General features: G+C 34.5%; 1 protein-coding gene across 1 annotated transcript in view; it reads left to right on the forward strand.

The window, feature by feature from the left end:
* LOC132551894 (U3 small nucleolar RNA-associated protein 6 homolog) overlaps nucleotides 1-20,554 on the forward strand; it is a 144,275-nt gene that overhangs the window by 1,555 nt on the left and 122,166 nt on the right. Inside the window, exons 5-14 of the mRNA XM_060216040.1 lie at nucleotides 113-133; nucleotides 1,057-1,104; nucleotides 2,089-2,152; nucleotides 2,944-3,062; nucleotides 3,289-3,321; nucleotides 3,860-3,901; nucleotides 4,348-4,429; nucleotides 4,845-4,929; nucleotides 5,303-5,400; nucleotides 6,605-6,664. Of these exons, the coding sequence (XP_060072023.1) occupies nucleotides 113-133; nucleotides 1,057-1,104; nucleotides 2,089-2,152; nucleotides 2,944-3,062; nucleotides 3,289-3,321; nucleotides 3,860-3,901; nucleotides 4,348-4,429; nucleotides 4,845-4,929; nucleotides 5,303-5,400; nucleotides 6,605-6,664 (652 nt within the window). The remainder of the gene's footprint in view (nucleotides 1-112; nucleotides 134-1,056; nucleotides 1,105-2,088; nucleotides 2,153-2,943; nucleotides 3,063-3,288; nucleotides 3,322-3,859; nucleotides 3,902-4,347; nucleotides 4,430-4,844; nucleotides 4,930-5,302; nucleotides 5,401-6,604; nucleotides 6,665-20,554) is intronic.

Genomic DNA, 20,554 nt, shown 5'->3' on the forward strand with positions numbered 1-20,554 from the left:
TTCAACAAGTTGATAGTATGATGTTTATAAGGTATTAAACATTAGTTTTATTGTTGTCACTCATATTTCTGTTATACATATGAATATCTTGTTTTTTCTCCATATTTTACAGTTGGCTACATACAGGTTTCAGGTAGGTAAAGTTTGAAGATCTCATATCAATATATTAGGAATGATGTTTATAAATCATATGAAAATCACAGTGGTACAAGACAAACTATATGGTGGTCAATAGGTAATGATGCATTATAAGACAAGGGAAGCAACTCCTATCTACCAGAATTTGATTTTGTTTAATTATGATATTTGGACTTAAGAACTTATCTGATTCAGGGTTTTCCATAATTTTGTCAGTAGTAGGCTGTGTAGTGAAAGTAGGAGGCTGTCCTGCCGTGTACGTGTAATCGTGTACGGAACATTATTACGGAACTGGATTGGTGTAGACAGCCAAATGATTAAAGTAGCCGGTCAAATTGGCCGGCGACCAGCTCATATGGAAAACCCTGCTGATTATAGAAATTTTTATTTCTACTAAAATACATGGAAAATTACATAGGTGTATTACTTTCATTTAGGCTATATATTTGTAAATTTTTGTTGAGATTGAATTTCATCACCCCATCAGATACAGGCCAGAAGTCCATTTCATTTTCAATAAGGCCAGGAACTGATGAGTATCAGAAATACAATCTGTACATATAATTACAATATTTAAAAATGTAGACTTGGGTTATGTATACATTTGATTATTTAATAAAAACTATATAGGGGTGCTGCTTCCATACTGAAATAAATTAATGTTATGATAACTAATATGATCTCTTATTTGTGATAGTATTAATGATAGATATCATTTGGTAGTTTGAATGCTTCATGTGTCTTTTAATGAATCTTTTGAAGTTTATTTTAAATGTAAATTTATTCATAGTTTGTTTTTACAGAGGACCTCAGCTTTGTCAATAAATAATGTTGGTTACGATTTAGTTTCCTTTTGAAGAACTGACATCACACCTTGAGCCTACAATAAACAGAATTGTGTTTTTCTCTCTTTTTTAGGATGATGTAAAGCTATGGTTGTCCCATGTTCAATTTTCCAAAACAAGGGTAAGGCTAAAGTTGAAGTATTGATTGACAAAAAAAGTATAAAAAAGGGAGGTAATAGCTACATTGATATAACCAATGTTATTATAATTCAAAACAAGTGATATATTAGTGTATTCAGTTATGATGTGTAGAAGATCTCATATACACTGTTTCTGTTTAATATATACACGGTAAGTCTATATGATATAGACACTGTATGTCTATTTAATATTTACACCATGTATTTGTATGATAAATGCACTGTGTTTTTAGAAGGTACACTCTCTAAGCCTGTGTAATATATAGATTGTATGTCTATATATTATATATGCTGTATATCTGTACAATAAATACACCATATGTCTATATAATATATACATTGTATACCAATAATACACCATATGTCTATATAATATATATATTGTATATCAATAATACACCATATGTCTATATAATATATACATTGTATATCAATAATACACCATATGTCTATATAATATATACATTGTATATCAATAATACACCATATGTCTATATAATATATACATTGTATATCAATAATACACCATATGTCTATATAATATATACATTGTATATCAATAATACACCATATGTCTATATAATATATACATTGTATATCAATAATACACCATATGTCTATATAGTATATACATTGTATATCAATAATACACCATATGTCTATATAATATATATATTGTATATCAATAATACACCATATGTCTATATAATATATATATTGTATATCAATAATACACCATATGTCTATATAATATATATATTGTATATCAATAATACACCATATGTCTATATAATATATATATTGTATATCAATAATACACCATATGTCTATGTGATATATATATTGTATATCAATAATACACCATATGTCTATATAATATATATATTGTATATCAATAATACACTGTATATCTATATAATATATACATTGTTGTATTACTGTAAGATGTTCTTCATATTTTGCAGAAAGAGAAAACAACAATCAGTAAGCTGTTCACTCAAATGTTACAAGTCCACAACAGGAAACCAGGTAAAGTGAAGAGGTGGTCACTCAGCTGTATAAGTTAGCAAAAATGAGTGAATGATGAGTTGTAGTGTTGCAGTCAGCTGTTTAAGTGAGTGAGTTGTTGGATAGGAATGGTCAGTATTATGTAAGATATTTTATGTCTTCTTTTTGGCCCCTTTCATATTTGGCATGTATGTTCCTTGTGACAGGATCTTTCCAATAGTACTACTTTTTTTTTGACCATATGACCTTGACTGTGACCTTTGATTTTCATTTGAAAAAAATTTTAACATTAGCCATTATTATAACATCATAAGAGGTAGGGCTTTAATTTTTAGCATGTGTGTTCCATGTGACAAGACCTTTCTGGTGGTACCAACACTTTTGACCATGTGACCTTGATCATGACCTTAGACGTTTATTTGAAAAATTTTAACGATGGCCATAACTAACGTTATTTGAACCAACATTATTTGTCATATATATAAATGACCTTCCCAATACTATACAGTCCAAAGCTTACCTTTTTGCGGATGACATCAAAGTATTTAAATGTATATAGGTAAGTGAGGATGCATGAATACTTCAAGATGGCTTGGATGTCAGAGTTTCATAAACACATCTTGCTTTGATGGATGTATCAGGAATGACTGGGTAGAATTCAGCAACAGAAGATGATAATATGTCTGTCTCTCAGTATTTATGTTTTCCACCACATGAAGACTGCTGCAGGCTGTTCCTGTGTTACAGAGTGATTAATAGAAGTTTATTAAACATTGTTGTAATCACTGGTGTATATGACTTGTTACTTGTAGACTTGTGGATTGGTGCAGCCAAGTGGGAGTTTGAAGAAAACATGAATCATGAGAATGCCCGTCATATGCTCCAGAAGGGTATTAGATTCAACCCATCCTCCAAACAGCTCTGGCTAGAGGTATGTCCATCTATCAATCGTATCATTCTATTGTCCTGATAAATCAATTAAAACAGTCATATAGTTTGTCCAGTGATTTATTAATGACACATTTATAGTACAACATTTCAATCTTTCAAAAATAAGTCCATTAATATTTCGTTCTTACAACACCACAGGATAATGTCACGTTCAGTATAAATCATCTCCTTGATCACTAATATTGTTTTCTTTCTTTTTTTTGTAGTATTACCGAATGGAACTTTTGTTTGCAGAAAAGGTAAACAATCTGTTGACAGTCGAGATTTTCTCACTGTGTCTTTATTCATCATCTTTGAATATCTTGATGAATTACAGTATCCTTCATATCTTTTTCATTCTCTGCATTTTCACGGAGCCATTTGTCAATATAAATACTGTATCGGATAGAATTTGATGTACTTCTGTAATGATCAGTTCAGACACTTAAACCAAAAAATATTTACAGACTTTGTTATATTCTATACTACACAACTTCAGTTCTTCAACATGTGTCGTTAATCTGCAGCTAGTTTTTGCGTTGCCTAGGTCTGACCCTATGTATTTGCCTATAGCTGTCATAGGTATTATGTCTCTTAAATCATTTCAGTTTGATTTTACAGTTAATTTTGGATGGAAGGTTTGACTAACAACAACATATTAAAGTAGGATTTAAAAGGACAGACTTGAGATTCAATTAAAAACTGGCGATTATCACAATGTTCCTTTGGCAGGTGACTGGTGTAAATTATAGTGAATTCTGTTACTTGTTGGTTTATAGTTACTTTTCTAATTTCCAGCTCAGGAAAAGAAAACAGATTGTGGAGAGTGAGTTACCTGATGTAAGTATGTTTGATTTAGGCCAGCCTTCCCTATTTGTGATATTCTGATTTATCAAAGCTGATTAATTATGGTGAATGCATAAAATTTTATGTGGATACATATTTGAGAGAAAAAAGTTGAGTTTGACTGTGAACCTGGTAATGGTGCAGCAAGGGATTTACAGAGTTATGTATGGGGAGAACTTGGCATTTTCCATGATGGAACGCTATTTTTACTTGCCTTCCAAAGTGACAAGGATGTCAAGTTCTTTTGTAGAGAGATGGCATCACTAATAAATGTAACTGTGAGATATATTTAATCTTATCATCCACAAGCCTAACAGATGATACCCACTTAATATCATTAATGTAGAACAGAAGTATTCCACTTCTAATGTATATCGAAAGGAAATATGTGTTTTGCCATTGTCTCGAAGTCTTATAGCTTGATGCTGATCCAATTTCAGGAGGAGGATGTGGATCAGGATGCAGTGCTGGCAGGAAGTGTGGCAGCTGTAGTTTACAAGCAAGCAATGCAGGAGTTTCCAGGTAAATTATGGCTATTGACAATTACTTACACAAAGTCCTACAACTGGCACTGCCATTGTCAGAATATGCCACATAGTTTTGCTGTATTTGTCAGTGACAGAAAACAGCTGTATTTTTAGCATTAATTTACCAGATTCATTTTCTAAATTACTTACATTTAAGTTGGGAAAACCATTTGAAATACTGGTAATGCAATTGGTGTATTAAACAAGTTTAATTTTTTAAGATTTTGGTTATATTTGTATGAAACCATATTTTTTTATGTATTTGTCTTTTACATGAAATGAAAAAATTATATTGTCTTTTACAGGTACATGTAGCGTAAAATTTGCATGGTCATTTACAGGTGATTTAAAATTTTGAAATGATTTTTACAGGTCATATAAAAATATATAATTTGCATTGTCTTTTACAGATGATGTAATATTTGCATTGTCCTTCCTACCAATTTGCCAGCTGTTTGATTTTGCCAAAAATCAGGAGAAAGATATATTCTCTGAGTAAGTTTATATAAGATTGTAAATATATTTATCCTGTTATTTGCAATAACATCACTTTATCCAACAGTACATTATTTCCCTGATAAATCTAATTAATAGATAAAGTAATGTTAATACAAATATTGTACATTATCTTTGATAAATCAAATCTGGTGTCTTTAGTGTATTGGTTACATTGTTTTTTATCTCCGACTTTTTCTCTGCAATAAATTTAGGTTTTAAGATCTTGTATAAAATGTCAGGTGTACTTAGGACAAATTGAAAGAGTTAAGGGGGTTATTGTTACAGGTTAAGAGTTAGTCCAAATATCTTAGTGGATCATGAAATATATCTCTTCCTTATTTTTTAAATGTAAAGATTATTCTCTCTCCAGTATACAGAAATGTTTCCCAGACAGACCAGAGACCTTTGATGCAATAGCAAGACAACATATCCACACAGCATCCACAATTGACAACATGGAGCTTAAAGGTACGTACTGTATAACAGACAGTTGTGGTATGTTAAGATTTGGTTAACAGGGAAACGTGATTGAGTTTTACAAGGCAGGATAACAACTGCTGGCCACATTGTTCAGTTGTTTGTCGTCTCACTGTGGTCTCCTTTCACAGTTTCATTTGGCCTGGGAGTCTTTGAATTGTTCCTATCTCAATTTAGTTAGAGTTGAGAAACATAGACATGCACTTAGAAATCAGCATCATATATTATAGTAATGAGATCACACAACATCACGTGTGCGATGTGTGCACAATGCATGAATGATAGGAAAACTGGATGTAATTTGTTATCGCACATCTGTGCGCACATTGTACAGTTCTATCACACAGATGTGCAATTCTTTCATGGTTGATATAAATTCAGAAAAGACTAAAATATACATGTGGGATAGGGTTTATTTATTTGCTACATATATAAGAGTAACAATAGGTATATTTCCAAATGAATTAATTTATTTAAAGATCAGACACATGTTGATATATTATGTACAGACTGTATAGTTATAGGCACTTTTGATTAAGAGTGTTTTGTTTACAACGCGCTACATGTGACCAGCCTTTGTGTGAAGACACTCATTATATATACATTATGAAAACATTAAAATGGACATCCCATTTTGTATCCACAATAAATCATCTAAAATCTTGTATCAACAAAAATGAAATTTTGTTTACATTACGTCTGTGCTACTCTCATTTTTCTATCATTGTAAGGAAAAATGTATATATATACTGATGTAAATTGTGTCGTGTTTGCTACACTGACGACCTAACTGGTATGGACCTGTCATATATTTATCTCTTTGCAAAGTTTATTTGTTGCCAAGTGCACACTTCTCACCACTTGCTGAAACGTGAAACTATACACTAGACAGACTTATTACTGCAGGGTCTAGTTGTATTTCGATAGATGTCATATTAAAAATGACCCTTATAATCACAGATCAACACTAATATGGCTTTTGTCGCTATTAAGTCATAACTACATGAGTTTTCTGTTTAAGGTACAAAATGCATAATAATGGTTAAATCATTCTAAGTATGACAAATACATTTTTATAAGATAATCATATTTCTGAAATTGTGCAGTTTATTGGACTGAAAATTGAAGAGTGTTACACTGTTGATTGAATAAGATGACTGTCGGTGCTGGTGTATTGAGATGATTTTTGTTTCAGAAAAGGAAATTCAGAAATGCTATGATGTGTACCAAGAGGCTGTTACCAAAATGCCAGGAGGTAAGTATTCTATGCATATTTCATTTTCTTCTATTTCAGATGTTACAAATGTCATTTCTAGTTTGATTTAGAATCTGTCCACTAAAATGTTAGTAACTGTTGTTGGAGTTATCTCCCCTCTGTTGTTCTCCACTCAGTTATACACTGACTATAGCTTTGAAGTCAGTGGAGCCCCCTCTTCGCACTGTTGTTATCTAATCTTATCAACCTGTGCCTCATTTACCACTATGTGGGCTTAGTAACAAATGACCTGACCAGAGCAAGTTTGTCTGCCAGTGAGAAGTGAATCTCACTTTCATAACAAATATGATACTAACAAATCAAACCTTTGTATCACAAAACTTACCTGAGTCCATCGGAAAATTTTGCCATATAAATTAACACAATCAATATTTATCCTACAACTGGCACTGCCATTGATGGAATACACTTGCCAGATATATTTTTGCTGTATTCTACAATGGCAGAAAACAGCAATATTTTAGCATGTGCATTAATTTGACAGAATTACTTTCTGAATATATTCAAATATTATGTTTAGAATTATACATAGTTGTTGAAATAAGTGATTTTACATGTTGTAATGAACAAGTTTATTTATGAAAATTCATAAAATTGCTGTTAATCTGATAACGTTTGGGACTTAATATTCCGGCAGAGCAAAATTCAGTGTAACATCATTCTCAGGTAAACACAGATTGAACAACAAAACTGTTTAATTTTCAAAAGTCTGATTTTCAATTGATATTGCAGGATAAAAAGACTACATGTTCAGTGCTGTATTGTTTACATAAGCATTTATTTATTCCTCTGTATAATACATCTCTGGGCACAACAGATGGCTTGTTGATTAATAACTAATTAAGTTACAGAACATGCCTTCCAGGAATTACCAGACATCATGATTAAGACTATTTGGTGTTCTCTAGAGGAATCACATTCTTACTATACTTCTGGTCGATGATGTGACGAATGTTGAGGTTGTCTTGAAATAGACATGTTTACTCAGGCAAATATTTTTAAATGATAAAGCAAGGTTAATATGCAATCACAGTATATATTGTAATGCTCATAACACCATTTAAGATTACTGGAGTACATGTGTTATCTACTACTTAGACATCTATACCCTGTACCAGACATAATGTCTGATGTTAAAAATAGATTGTTACCAGTTATCATTCACTCACAATACAATCACAGAACTTTCTGGTATATGTAACAGAGGCCATTTTTCATCTCAATGCCTCCGCTAGGAATTGAACCCGGGACCCCTGGCTTACTAGTCTGACGCTCAACCAATTAAGCTAAAGAGAAGTTCTCTCTAGCCGAGTGGTATATTGCGGCTAGTATTTTACCAGGGTTACATATATAGTTGGGGAATGTTTACAGGATGATCCAAGATGTTTACAGGATGTTCAAATATGATTACAGGATGATCCAATATGATTACAGGATAATCCAATATGATTACAGGATGATCCAAGATCATTACAGGATGATCCAATATGATTACAGGATGATCCAAGATGATTACAGGATGTTCAAATATGATTACAGGATGATCCAATATGATTACAGGATGATCCAACATGATTACAGGATGATCCAATATGATTACAGGATGATCCAACATGATTACAGGATGATCCAATATGATTACAGGATGATCCAATATGATTACAGGATAATCCAATATGATTACAGGATGATCCAAGATCATTACAGGATGATCCAATATGATTACAGGATGATCCAAGATGATTACAGGATGTTCAAATATGATTACAGGATGATCCAATATGATTACAGGATGATCCAACATGATTACAGGATGATCCAATATGATTACAGGATGATCCAACATGATTACAGGATGATCCAATATGATTACAGGATGATCCAATATGATTACAGGATGATCCAACATGATTATAGGATGATCCAATATGATTACAGGATGATCCAACATGATTACAGGATGATCCAATATGATTACAGGATGATCCAATATGATAACAGGATGATCCAATAAGATAACAGGATGTTCATATATGATTACAGGATGATCCAACATGATTACAGGATGATCCAATATGATTACAGGATGATCCAATATGATAACAGGATGATCCAATATGATAACAGGATGTTCATATATGATTACAGGATGTTCAAATATGATTACAAAATGTTCAGATATGATTACAAGATGATCCAATATGATTACAGGATGATCCAAGATGATTACAGGATGTTCAGATATGATTACAGAATGTTCATATATGATTACAAGATGCTCAAATAGGATTACAGGATGTTGCAGTTGTTAACTTTTGACAACATGATCATGTCACAAAGATCCTTAAGCTATAGTACTTTTATACTGACTGATGAGTAAGCTTTTAAGTGATATAAGATAATGATCTCAGTGTAAAGGATATAGGCTTGTAAGTGACTGCTATAAGAACATACAATTATAAAAATGTTCTTTGTGAACATTTCACAAAAGTGCCGTCCTTGGTGAGTGAACATGTAAGAAATGATATCTGACAATTTTGAAACAATCAATGAGGGTATCCACTTTTGTGCCAGAGGTTATATTAAATCTTTTCCTGCTTCATCTAAGGTTGAACCTGACACTTCTAGTTTATCTATTCGTTGAACTGAATTTTCCCCCAGCTTTGTTGGTAAAATATTCAACTTCAAGTAAAGTTTTCAAGATGTTACAGCAGTATCCAAAGTATCTTGTGACTATTTCCCAGGTCCCTACAGGTGAGCCAAGATAACAGATTATAGACATCGCTTCCTCTAGAAGTTGAATAAAGAACCTCCGATGTGCTAGGCTGAAGCTCTGCTAGAAGTTCACCCTACTTAAGTTGCTAGGAGTTCTTTACTCTATACAGACGTACATGTTTTAGAACCCTGCAGTTTTCCATTTTAAGTGACCACTTTATACAGATGTACATGTTTTAGAACCCTGCAGTTTTCCATTTTAAGTGACCACTTTATACAGACGTACATGTTTTAGAACCCTGCAGTTTTCCATTTTAAGTGACCACTTTATACAGACGTACATGTTTTAGAACCCTGCAGTTTTCCGTTTAAGTGACGTATATTGGGGTACTTATCTTGTGCTCTGTAACAAGTACACTACTCAAGGACTGAAAATGGGTTTGTTTTACTGTTTGATATGGTAAGTTATATAAGTTCTTAAGAGTGATATCAACAAAACAAGTACATGTTTAACTGAAGGAAATCAACATTAGATCCCTGAAATGAAATCTTCAACATTGACAAATGTATTCATACTTCTGGAAAGAAACATAACTGGAAACTTATCAACTATTGGAAAATAACTACTTTACAGATAACCGTACCATGTGTTTGAAGTGACCCTCATACACCAAGGTGTTTAAGCAGACCCTCCTAGACCAAGGTGTTTAAACAGACCCTCATACACCAAGGTGTTTAAGCAGACCCTCCTAGACCAAGGTGTTTAAACAGACCCTCCTAAACCAAGGTGTTTAAACAGACCCTCCTAGACCAAGGTGTTCAAACAGACCCTCCTAGACCAAGGTGTTTAAACAGACCCTCCTAGACCAAGGTGTTTAAACAGACCCTCCTAGACCAAGGTGTTTGAACAGACCCTCCTAGACCAAGGTGTTTAAACAGACCTTCCTAGACCAAGGTGTATGAACAGACCCTCCTAGACCAAGGTGTATGAACAGAACCTCCTAGACCAAGGTGTATGAACAGACCCTCCTATGCCAAGGTGTTTAAACAGACCCTCCTAGACCAAGGTGTATGAACAGAACCTCCGAGACCAAGGTGTATGAACAGACCCTCCTAGACCAAGGTGTTTGAATGAAGTTTCCTGTTCCATGGTGTCTGGACAGATTCTTCATTACCAATAGGTCTGAATAGATGCTTCTAGACCAAGGTGTTTTAAAGGACCTTCCTCAACCAAGGTGTATGAACAGACCCTCATACACAAAGGTGTATGAACAGACCCTCATACAAAAAGGTGTTTGAACAGACCCTCACACACCAAGGTGTTTGATCAGAACCTCATTTAACGCCAAGGTGTTTGAACAGAAGCTCCTTTAACACCAAGGTGTATGAACAGACCCTCATACACAAAGGTGTTTAAAACAATTATCTTACACCAAGGTATCAGAACAGGTGTCTGAAGACATTCCCCTAAACCAAAGTGTCTGGACAGAACCTCCTAGATCAAGATGTCTGAAGAGATCCTTCTAAACCAAAGTGTCTGGACAGAACCTCCTAGATCAAGATGTCTGATGAGATCCTCCTAAACCAAAGTGTCTGGACAGAGCATAGATCAGGGTATCTGAAGACATCCCCCTAAACCAAAGTGTCTGGACAGAGCTTCTGAGATCAAGGTGCCTGAAGAGATCCTTCTAAACCAAAGTGTCTGGACAGAGCTTCTGAGATCAAGGTGCCTGAAGAGATCCTTCTAAACCAAAGTGTCTGGACGGCACTTTGATCAAGGTATCTGAAGAGTCCTCGTAAACCCAAAGTGTATGGACAGAACTTCCTAGATCAAGATGACTGATGAGATCCTCCTAAACCAAGGTGTCTGGACAGAACATAGATCAAGGTGTCAGGACAGAGCCTCTAAATCAAGGTGTCTGGACAGAACCTCCAAGATCAAGGTGTCAGGACAGAGCCTCTAAATCAAGGTGTCTGGACAGAACCTCCTAGATCAAGGTGTCAGGACAGAGCCTCTAAATCAAGGTGTCTGGACAGAACATAGATCAAGGTGTCTGGACAGAACCTCCTAGATCAAGATGTCTGATGAGATCCTTCTAAACCAAAGTGTCTGGACGGAACTTTGATCAAGGTATCTGAAGAGTCCTCGTAAACCCAAAGTGTCTGGACAGAACCTCCTAGATCAAGGTGTCTGGACAGAACCTCCTAGATCAAGATGTCTGATGAGATCCTTCTAAACCAAAGTGTCTGGACAGAACCTCCTAGATCAAGATGTCTGATGAGATCCTCCTAAACCAAGGTGTCAGGACAGAGCCTCTAAATCAAGGTCTCTGGACAGACCCTCCTAGATCAATATGTCTGATGAGATCCTCCTAAACCAAAGTGTCTGGACAGAACATAGATCAAGGTGTCTGGACAGAGCCTCCTAGATCAATATGTCTGATGAGATCCTCCTAAACCAAAGTGTCTGGACAGAACATAGATCAAGGTCTCTGGACAGAGCCTCCTAGATCAAGATGTCTGATGAGATCCTCCTAAACCAAAGTGTCTGGACAGAACATAGATCAAGGTGTCAGGACAGAGCCTCTAAATCAAGGTGTCTGGACAGAACCTCTTAGATCAAGGTGTCTGATCAAATTCTACTAGACCAGTTGACAGATCTGAACTGTTCCTAACATCAAGCTTTTTGAACATATCCCTAAATAAATGTTGTAGTCTTTGTATCCTTGGTTACAACAGTTTAAACATATTAAGGGTTGAATGAGTCTGTATACAGTAATTGTGTAATAATAGATTTTTGTTATCTGTGAAAACACTTAACTGTAGTTAATAGTTTACAAGGGCACACTTCAATGTCAGTGTTTTAAATTGATGAAACTTAAGGATAATCTCGGCTCCCACATAAGGCTTAGCTGGTCGTTTGGGATTTAAATACTTCCTTACGAAAAAGTATTGATTGGTTTAGTTTTTATCAGAGTTCATGTTGATCCTGATTGTAACATTCTAGAGACCTTACACGGAAAACACTCCAAAACCTGCTTGTCCAAAAGGATTATATCTTAAAGGCTAGGCATTATGAAATCGTGCAGAATGAAATATGCAAAGTATTGAAGTCAAAGTTGAATGTTTTAACCAGGCTTAAATAGGGGATACCTAGATATGTGAGAAGTGAATATTTTAGTCAGACGTAAATAGGGGATACCTAGATATGTGAGAAGTGAATATTTTAGTCAGACATAAATAGGGGATACCTAGACAGGTGAGAAGTGAATATTTCAGCCAGACTTACTTGAAGGATACCTAGATATGTGAGAAGTGAATATTTCAGCCAGACTTACTTGAAGGATACCTAGATATGTGAGAAGTGAATATTTTAGTCAGACATAAATAGGGGATACCTAGATATGTGAGAAGTGAATATTTCAGCCAGACTTACTTGAAGGATACCTAGATATGTGAGAAGTGAATATTTTAGTCAGACATAAATAGGGGATACCTAGACAGGTGAGAAGTGAATATTTCAGCCAGATTTACTTGAAGGATACCTAGATATGTGAGAAGTGAATATTTTAGTCAGACATAAATAGGGGATACCTAGATATGTGAGAAGTGAATATTTTAGTCAGACATAAATAGGGGATACCTAAACAGGTGAGAAGTGAATATTTTAGTCAGACATAAATAGGGGATACCTAGACAGGTGAGAAGTGAATATTTTAGTCGGACATAAATAGGGGATACCTAGACAGGTGAGAAGTGAATATTTTAGTCAGACATAAATAGGGGATACCTAGACAGGTGAGAAGTGAATATTTTAGTCAGACATAAATAGGGGATACCTAGATATGTGAGAAGTGAATATTTTAGTCAGACATAAATAGGGGATACCTAGACAGGTGAGAAGTGAATATTTCATCCAGACTTACTTGAAGGATACCTAGATATGAGAGAAGTGAAATATAATGTTTTAGCTAGACTTAAAAAATACCTAGACATCTGAAAGGTGAACATTCTAGGTAGTGTCAATGTTAGAAGAATTTAGATTCACAAGCATGCTTTCACCAGTTCAATTAACAACATTAGGATGATTCTATCTACTAACATGTGATTATTTACGACAAATTAAACATTTCAATATTGACTGTAACTGCAAATGACATATGTATGTATGACCTGTATCAAACGTATTCCATCCATTATCAGATAATTACATGGTAAAACCATGTGTGATCCAGCTTATTGTACAAGAGGTTAAGTATCTATTGTGAAAAGCAGCATAAAGCAATGAATAAGATGGGGAAACGTCAATTATATGTGTATTTCAATATACATGTGGCATTGTTACATTTGTATGTAAATATGTCCAATTGAAGCTCCTGTATTTTGTACTCTTGAGGTATAAAGGCTGATGTTTTATATAATATAGATAATTATCATTACATAGTTTGGTATGAGAGGCTACATAAATTACTGTGATGATACACTGTATTGTAACCATGGAGAAATGTAACATTGTCTAGTAAGACAATTGTATATGGTGATGTGTTATCAGTACATCAATCTCAACTGCAGTCCGGCCTTTTTAGCACACATTGATCAGAGGACAGATTAGAAAATTAATTTTTAAGAAGCTGTTTATTTTAGAAACTCTCTATGTATAAATATAATTTCCACTGGGAACAAACCTTAAAACATTCTGCTCGTCCAAGGCTTTGAAATGTTGTATATACATGTAAAGTAAATTGTGGGGTTGAGGTAGTTTGTGGGATAATGGCAGTTTGTGGGATCGTGATAGTTGGAGGGATTGTAGTAGTTGGAGGGATTGTGGTAGTCTGTGGGATTGTGGTAGTTGGAGGGATTGTGGTAGTTTGTGGGATAATGGCAGTTTGTAGGATTGTGGTAGTTTGTGGGATTGTGGTAGTTTGTGGGGTTGTGGTAGTTTGTAGTATAATGGCAGTTTGTGGGATTGTTGTAGTTTGTAGGATAATGGCAGTTTGTGGGATTGTGGTAGTTTGTGGGATTGTGGTAGTTTGTGGGATTGTGATAGTTTGTGGGATCGTGGTAGTTTGTAGGATAATGGCAGTTTGTGGGATAATGGCAATTGGTGGGATTGTGGCAGTTTGTGGGATTGTGGTAGTTTGTGGGATTGTGACAGTTTGTGGGATTGTGGTAGTTTGTGGGATAATGGCAGTTTGTAGGATTGTGGTAGTTTGTGGGATTGTGGTAGTTTGTGGGATTGTGGTAGTTTGTAGGATAATGGTAGTTTGTGGGATAATGGCAGTTTGTGGGATTGTGGTAGTCTGTGGGATAATGGCAGTTTGTGGGGTTTGGTAGTCTGTGGGATAATGGCAGTTTGTGGGATAATGGCAATTTGTGGTATAATGGCAGTTTGTGGGATAATGGTAGTTTGTGGGATTGTGTGGAAAAATTACCTTCTTTGATGATGTTATTTATATTACAATCATTATTACTTAATTTAAAGGATAAATGTTTGACTTACAGTATCACAAACATTTTGTGATCCTATCTGGGATATATATATATACCACTTCATTTTCCTGTTGGACTAAACATTATTGTATGACCAGGTAATTTTACTGTTGGACTAAACGTTATTGTATGACCACGTTATTTTACTGTTGGACTAAACATTATTGTGTGACCATGTTATTTTACTGTTGGACTAAACATTATTGTGTGACCATGTTATTTTACTGTTGGACTAAACATTATTGTATGACCAGGTTATTTTACTGTTGGACTAAACATTATTGTATGACCACGTTATTTTACTGTTGGACTAAACGTTATTGTATGACCACGTTATTTTACTGTTGGACTAAACGTTATTGTATGACCACGTTATTTTACTGTTGGACTAAACATTATTGTATGACCACGTTATTTTACTGTTGGACTAAACGTTATTGTATGACCACGTTATTTTACTGTTGGACTAAACATTATTGTATGACCACGTTATTTTACTGTTGGACTAAACGTTATTGTATGACCACGTTATTTTACTGTTGGACTAAACATTATTGTATGACCACGTTATTTTTACTGTTGGACTAAACGTTATTGTATGACCACGTTATTTTACTGTTGGACTAAACATTATTGTATGACCGCCCCCACTTTACTACAGAATAATGATATAATTTTATGTCATGTACAACCTTAACTCAGTATTTAACAAAGTCCCACAGTCATTAACATGTCATTAATTTCAGCTTTAATTTTCCTCTCTCTTTCAATTTGTGTCTTATTTAGTATTTTAAACTCCATGTATTGATGTTTTGTGCTTTTTCTGTCCAGCTTTAATCATAATAAATACATGTAGCAATCCATGTTAGGCAGTTAATGTGACAATAAACACAGGGGCCTGTGAATAATTCAATGAAACAGGGGGTGGTTGGTCTTGGTTGGGCAGCTCCTTGATGCTATGAGACTTAAGGTTTCTCAAAGTACAGATTTATTAAAGACTGTTGAAGAAATCTCTTAAATATTATTGTTTCAGAAAGTAGGGACTTTTTAGAATGAACACAATTTTAAGGTTATCCTGTCACAAGTATCTGGTTACCTGTTACAGATAAAGGGCATTATATGATTGTATCAAATATTCTTAAGACATCATACTAAAATATATCACTCCTTCTCCAACACATCACACTGACATCTCACAATGACACACCACACTGAAACATTACACTGTCCCCAACACATCACACTGAAATATTTCACTCCTTCCCAAGTACACTTAAACATCACACTTAAACATCACACTTAAACATCACACTGAAAACATCACACTGTCCTCAACACATCACACTGAAAACATCACACTGAAACATCACACTGTCCTCAACACATCACACTGAAACATCACACTGTCCTCAACACATCACACTGAAACACCACACTGTCCTCAACACATCACACTAAAACATCACACTGAAAACATCACACTGTCCTCAACACATCACACTTAAACATCACACTGTCCTCAACACATTACACTGAAAACACCACACTGTCCTCAACACATCACACTAAAACATCACACTGAAAACATCACACTGTCCTCAACACATCACACTTAAACATCACACTGTCCTCAACACATTACACTGAAAACATCACACTGTCCTCAACACATCACACTGAAACATCACACAGAAACATCACACTGTCCTCAACACATTACACTGAAAACATCACACTGTCCTCAACACATCACACTGAAACATCACACTGAAACATCACACTGTCCTCAACACATTACACTGAAAACATCACACTGTCCTCAACACAACACACTGAAACATCACACTGTCCTCAACACATCACACTGAAAACATCACACTGAAACATCACACTGTCCTCAACACATCACGCTGAAAACATCACACTGTCCTCAACACATTACACTGAAACATCACACTGTCCTCAACACATCACACTGAAAACATCACACTGAAACATCACACTGTCCTCAACACATCACGCTGAAAACATCACACTGTCCTCAACACATCACACTGAAAACATCACACTCTCCTCAATACATTACACTGAAAACATCACACTGAAACATCACACTGTCCTCAACACATTACACTGAAAACATCACACTGAAACATCACACTGTCCTCAACACATCAAACTTAAACATCACACTGTCCTCAACACATCACAGTGACACATATCACACTGACACACCACACTGTCCCTGACAATTCACACTGAATGCCTGGCATGTTGCACTGTTATGTTCTCAAGTGTATATCATTCAGCCTCCAACAGTTTAATATAAAATTATATAAATGACATCGAAATCAAGATTTCAAGTTAAGATCTGAATTAAGACAACAAAAACAATGTCGTTTTCTGTCTAGCATGTTCTGATTATCAGTTATAATCTCTGAAATAAACATGCATCTGACATAAAATGTGATATTAAGCAGAAAGTCTCTGTCCATCTGACATATAAAATGTGATATTAAGCAGAAAGTCTCTGTCCATCTGACATTTAAAATGTGATATTAAGCAGAAAGTCTCTGTCCATCTGACATATAAAATGTGATATTAAGCAGAAAGTCACTGTCCATCTGACATATAAAATGTGATATTAAGCAGGGAGTCTCTGTCCATCTGACATATAAAATGTGATATTAAGCAGAAAGTCACTGTCCATCTGACATATAAAATGTGATATTAAGCAGGGAGTCTCTGTCCATCTGACATATAAAATGTGATATTAAGCAGGGAGTCTCTGTCCATCTGACATATAAAATGTGATATTAAGCAGAAAGTCACTGTCCATCTGACATATAAAATGTGATATTAGCCAGAAAGTCTCTGTCCATTTGACATATAAAATGTGATATTAAGCAGGGAGTCTCTGTCCATCTGACATATAAAATGTGATATTAAGCAGAAAGTCTCTGTCCATCTGACATATAAAATGTGATATTAAGCAGAAAGTCACTGTCCATCTGACATATAAAATGTGATATTAGCCAGAAAGTCTCTGTCCATTTGACATATAAAATGTGATATTAAGCAGGGAGTCTCTGTCCATCTGACATATAAAATGTGATATTAAGCAGAAAGTCCCTGTCCATCTGACATATAAAATGTGATATTAAGCAGAGAGTCTCTGTTCATCTGACATAAAGAGTGATATTAAGCAGAAAGTCTCTGTCCATCTGACATATAAAATGTGATATTAAGCAGAAAGCCTCTGTCCATCTGACATATAAAATGTGATATTAAGCAGAAAGTCTCCAATGTAACACCCATCCATCTGATATATGTATAGTATGATTGTTTTTTATCATAATTCTGCATTCTAGAAGATTTGCTTCTTTCTCTACAAGGAGATTTGGAAACTAATGGATTGTCTCTGCCAATGTTGACAAACTGCTGTGACAGCAGTAAGACAGTTTAAGGATTTGACATATAATTAGAAATTCGCTGTGGATTTTAGAAATTTTTCCAGGCGGTATTGAAGTACAGATTTAAAAACATTTCCTGAAATACAGTTTAGAAGCAGAGCTGGCAAATTTCTACCTCCAGATGATGAATAATTTCTGGAAATTGTTGTTTCCATATATTTTCAAACTTCAATAACTTTCTTTAATCCTTTTTATATTACTTTTATTTTTTCCTCATTCTAACATTTAAAAATTTATGTTAAGCAGAAAGACTCCAGCAAAACACATCCATCTGATGTATAAAAATGATGTTAAAGGGTTTTAGACAAAATTTTCAAATTTGTTAAGTTTTACATATCTTAATCTAGATAGCAGTACCACTGATACCATGTCGCTCAAACATATCCTGATGTCTCTTTTTAGGCATTCAAGAGTACCTGTTACATATAAGTGAGAAATTTAATGAAGTGACCGGTCATACGATACATCTAATGTTTTAGTGTTACTTCAACTGATCTTGTCTAATTTGTGAAAAGTAGAGTAGAAAATAGACACTTATAAAACGATCCTGTTTTTTGCATGATACCCTTGATGAAAGTGAAATATTCTTCTTTAATTATGTAGTTTTTTTTTTTCCTTTTTTTTTTTTTTAAATTTAAACAAATAAAACTTTTCAGTACAAGGTGGCGACTATATGCTCCCCTCAATTTTTTCTGGACGCATAAAAATGAAATTAATGGAAAATGGACGTCTAAAGATTATCTCTTGGTCTGGATAGTATCTTTTTTTTTAATATAACAGGGAACTAAAGGTGTTAGAAATTTTGGTGATTTTTTTTATATGTTTCGGAGGCTTAAGTTGTAACAGAGGTATTTACTCAAGATGACATGTGTACGGAGTCCCATACAATGTGTCAATGGTCGTAACGTAAACAAGATAATTACGCGGATATCATCACAATATTTGTGGTAGATGCATGTGGTATGTGTGTGCACCAGTGGGGCAAGCTTTTGTACATGTCAAAAAAGTGAATCCTTAAAAAGTTTATGTTGTGATTAAACCAGATTCTCAAAAGATATAGACAGCCATTTAACATCTGTTGATACTTAAACACATGAAGGCAAAGCAGTATCAAAAGTTATAATCTTCAATCAGTTTTGATGTGTTCTGTCTGCAGGTGTTCATTGATGGACAGTTTCTGGTTATCACTTTCCCTACCACTTTAATTATTATGACAACAGTTCAGTTTGGTCATGTTTCTTTAATCATTACTGAGAGTTATTTATATTCCTGAAGACTCTCTATTGGTCATCAGTTTGATTCTGAGATATTGTTGGGATGTGTTGCGGAACGCTGCAACTCCATAATGTACATATACAAATGTACGTTATATAATAAGTATGTCATTTTTATAGCATTTGCTATTACCAGATCTCACACATAGAAAAAATCTAGTTTATTTAGATATAAGCTAAGAATCATCTTGGACAATGTTGTTCGGAGAACTGCATATAGTCACGTCCAGTAAATTTATCTATTTATTTTAATTTTTATTTCATTTTTAAATATTTATTTTAACAAGTCTTACATCCACTATAATGACCTTTTGGTGTTTTATCAGGCAGGAATAGAGTAGAGAACAAATAATATGAATTTGTGGGAAGAATTAAATACTTGATTTACATTTATACTTTCTTTTGAAGTACAATTAGGGCTTCCTTTTCAAAATAGAGAATTAGATAAAAATCACTTGATTTTCTGTGGACATACCTCATTATGTAAACAATACACTGGGTAAGGTGGTATAAATATCAGCATGAATTATGTAGGTGTATCTTATCAGGTAAACAGAGGCTCACCATCGGTAAAGTAACACTTTGATGTCATGTCACATGACCCTGTTCTGTCCTCAAAATATGCTTATTCACCATGCTAAGCCAAAAAGGCCACTGGTTAAGCTTATGCATTTGTCTGTGTACCATTGAGAGAGACGAGATACCACAGACTATATGCATTATTGCACTTTTTAAGACAGAAATATGAAATTATGAAAAATTGTGTTGAAAATATTTTCAGCAGAATCTACAGTGCTGGTTCATCAATTTTAAACAATAAGAAGAGATGACATTAAAAGAATGTAGAAAGTTGGAGAAATTGTGTCCTTGTAACAAGTTTGTACTCTCTCCCATTATGTTGGGAACTTGCTGAACTC

Source organism: Ylistrum balloti, unplaced genomic scaffold (genome assembly GCF_031769215.1).
Source record: "Ylistrum balloti isolate Yb309-2 unplaced genomic scaffold, AGI_CSIRO_Ybal_v1 Utg370226, whole genome shotgun sequence".
NCBI lineage: Eukaryota > Metazoa > Mollusca > Bivalvia > Pectinida > Pectinidae > Ylistrum > Ylistrum balloti.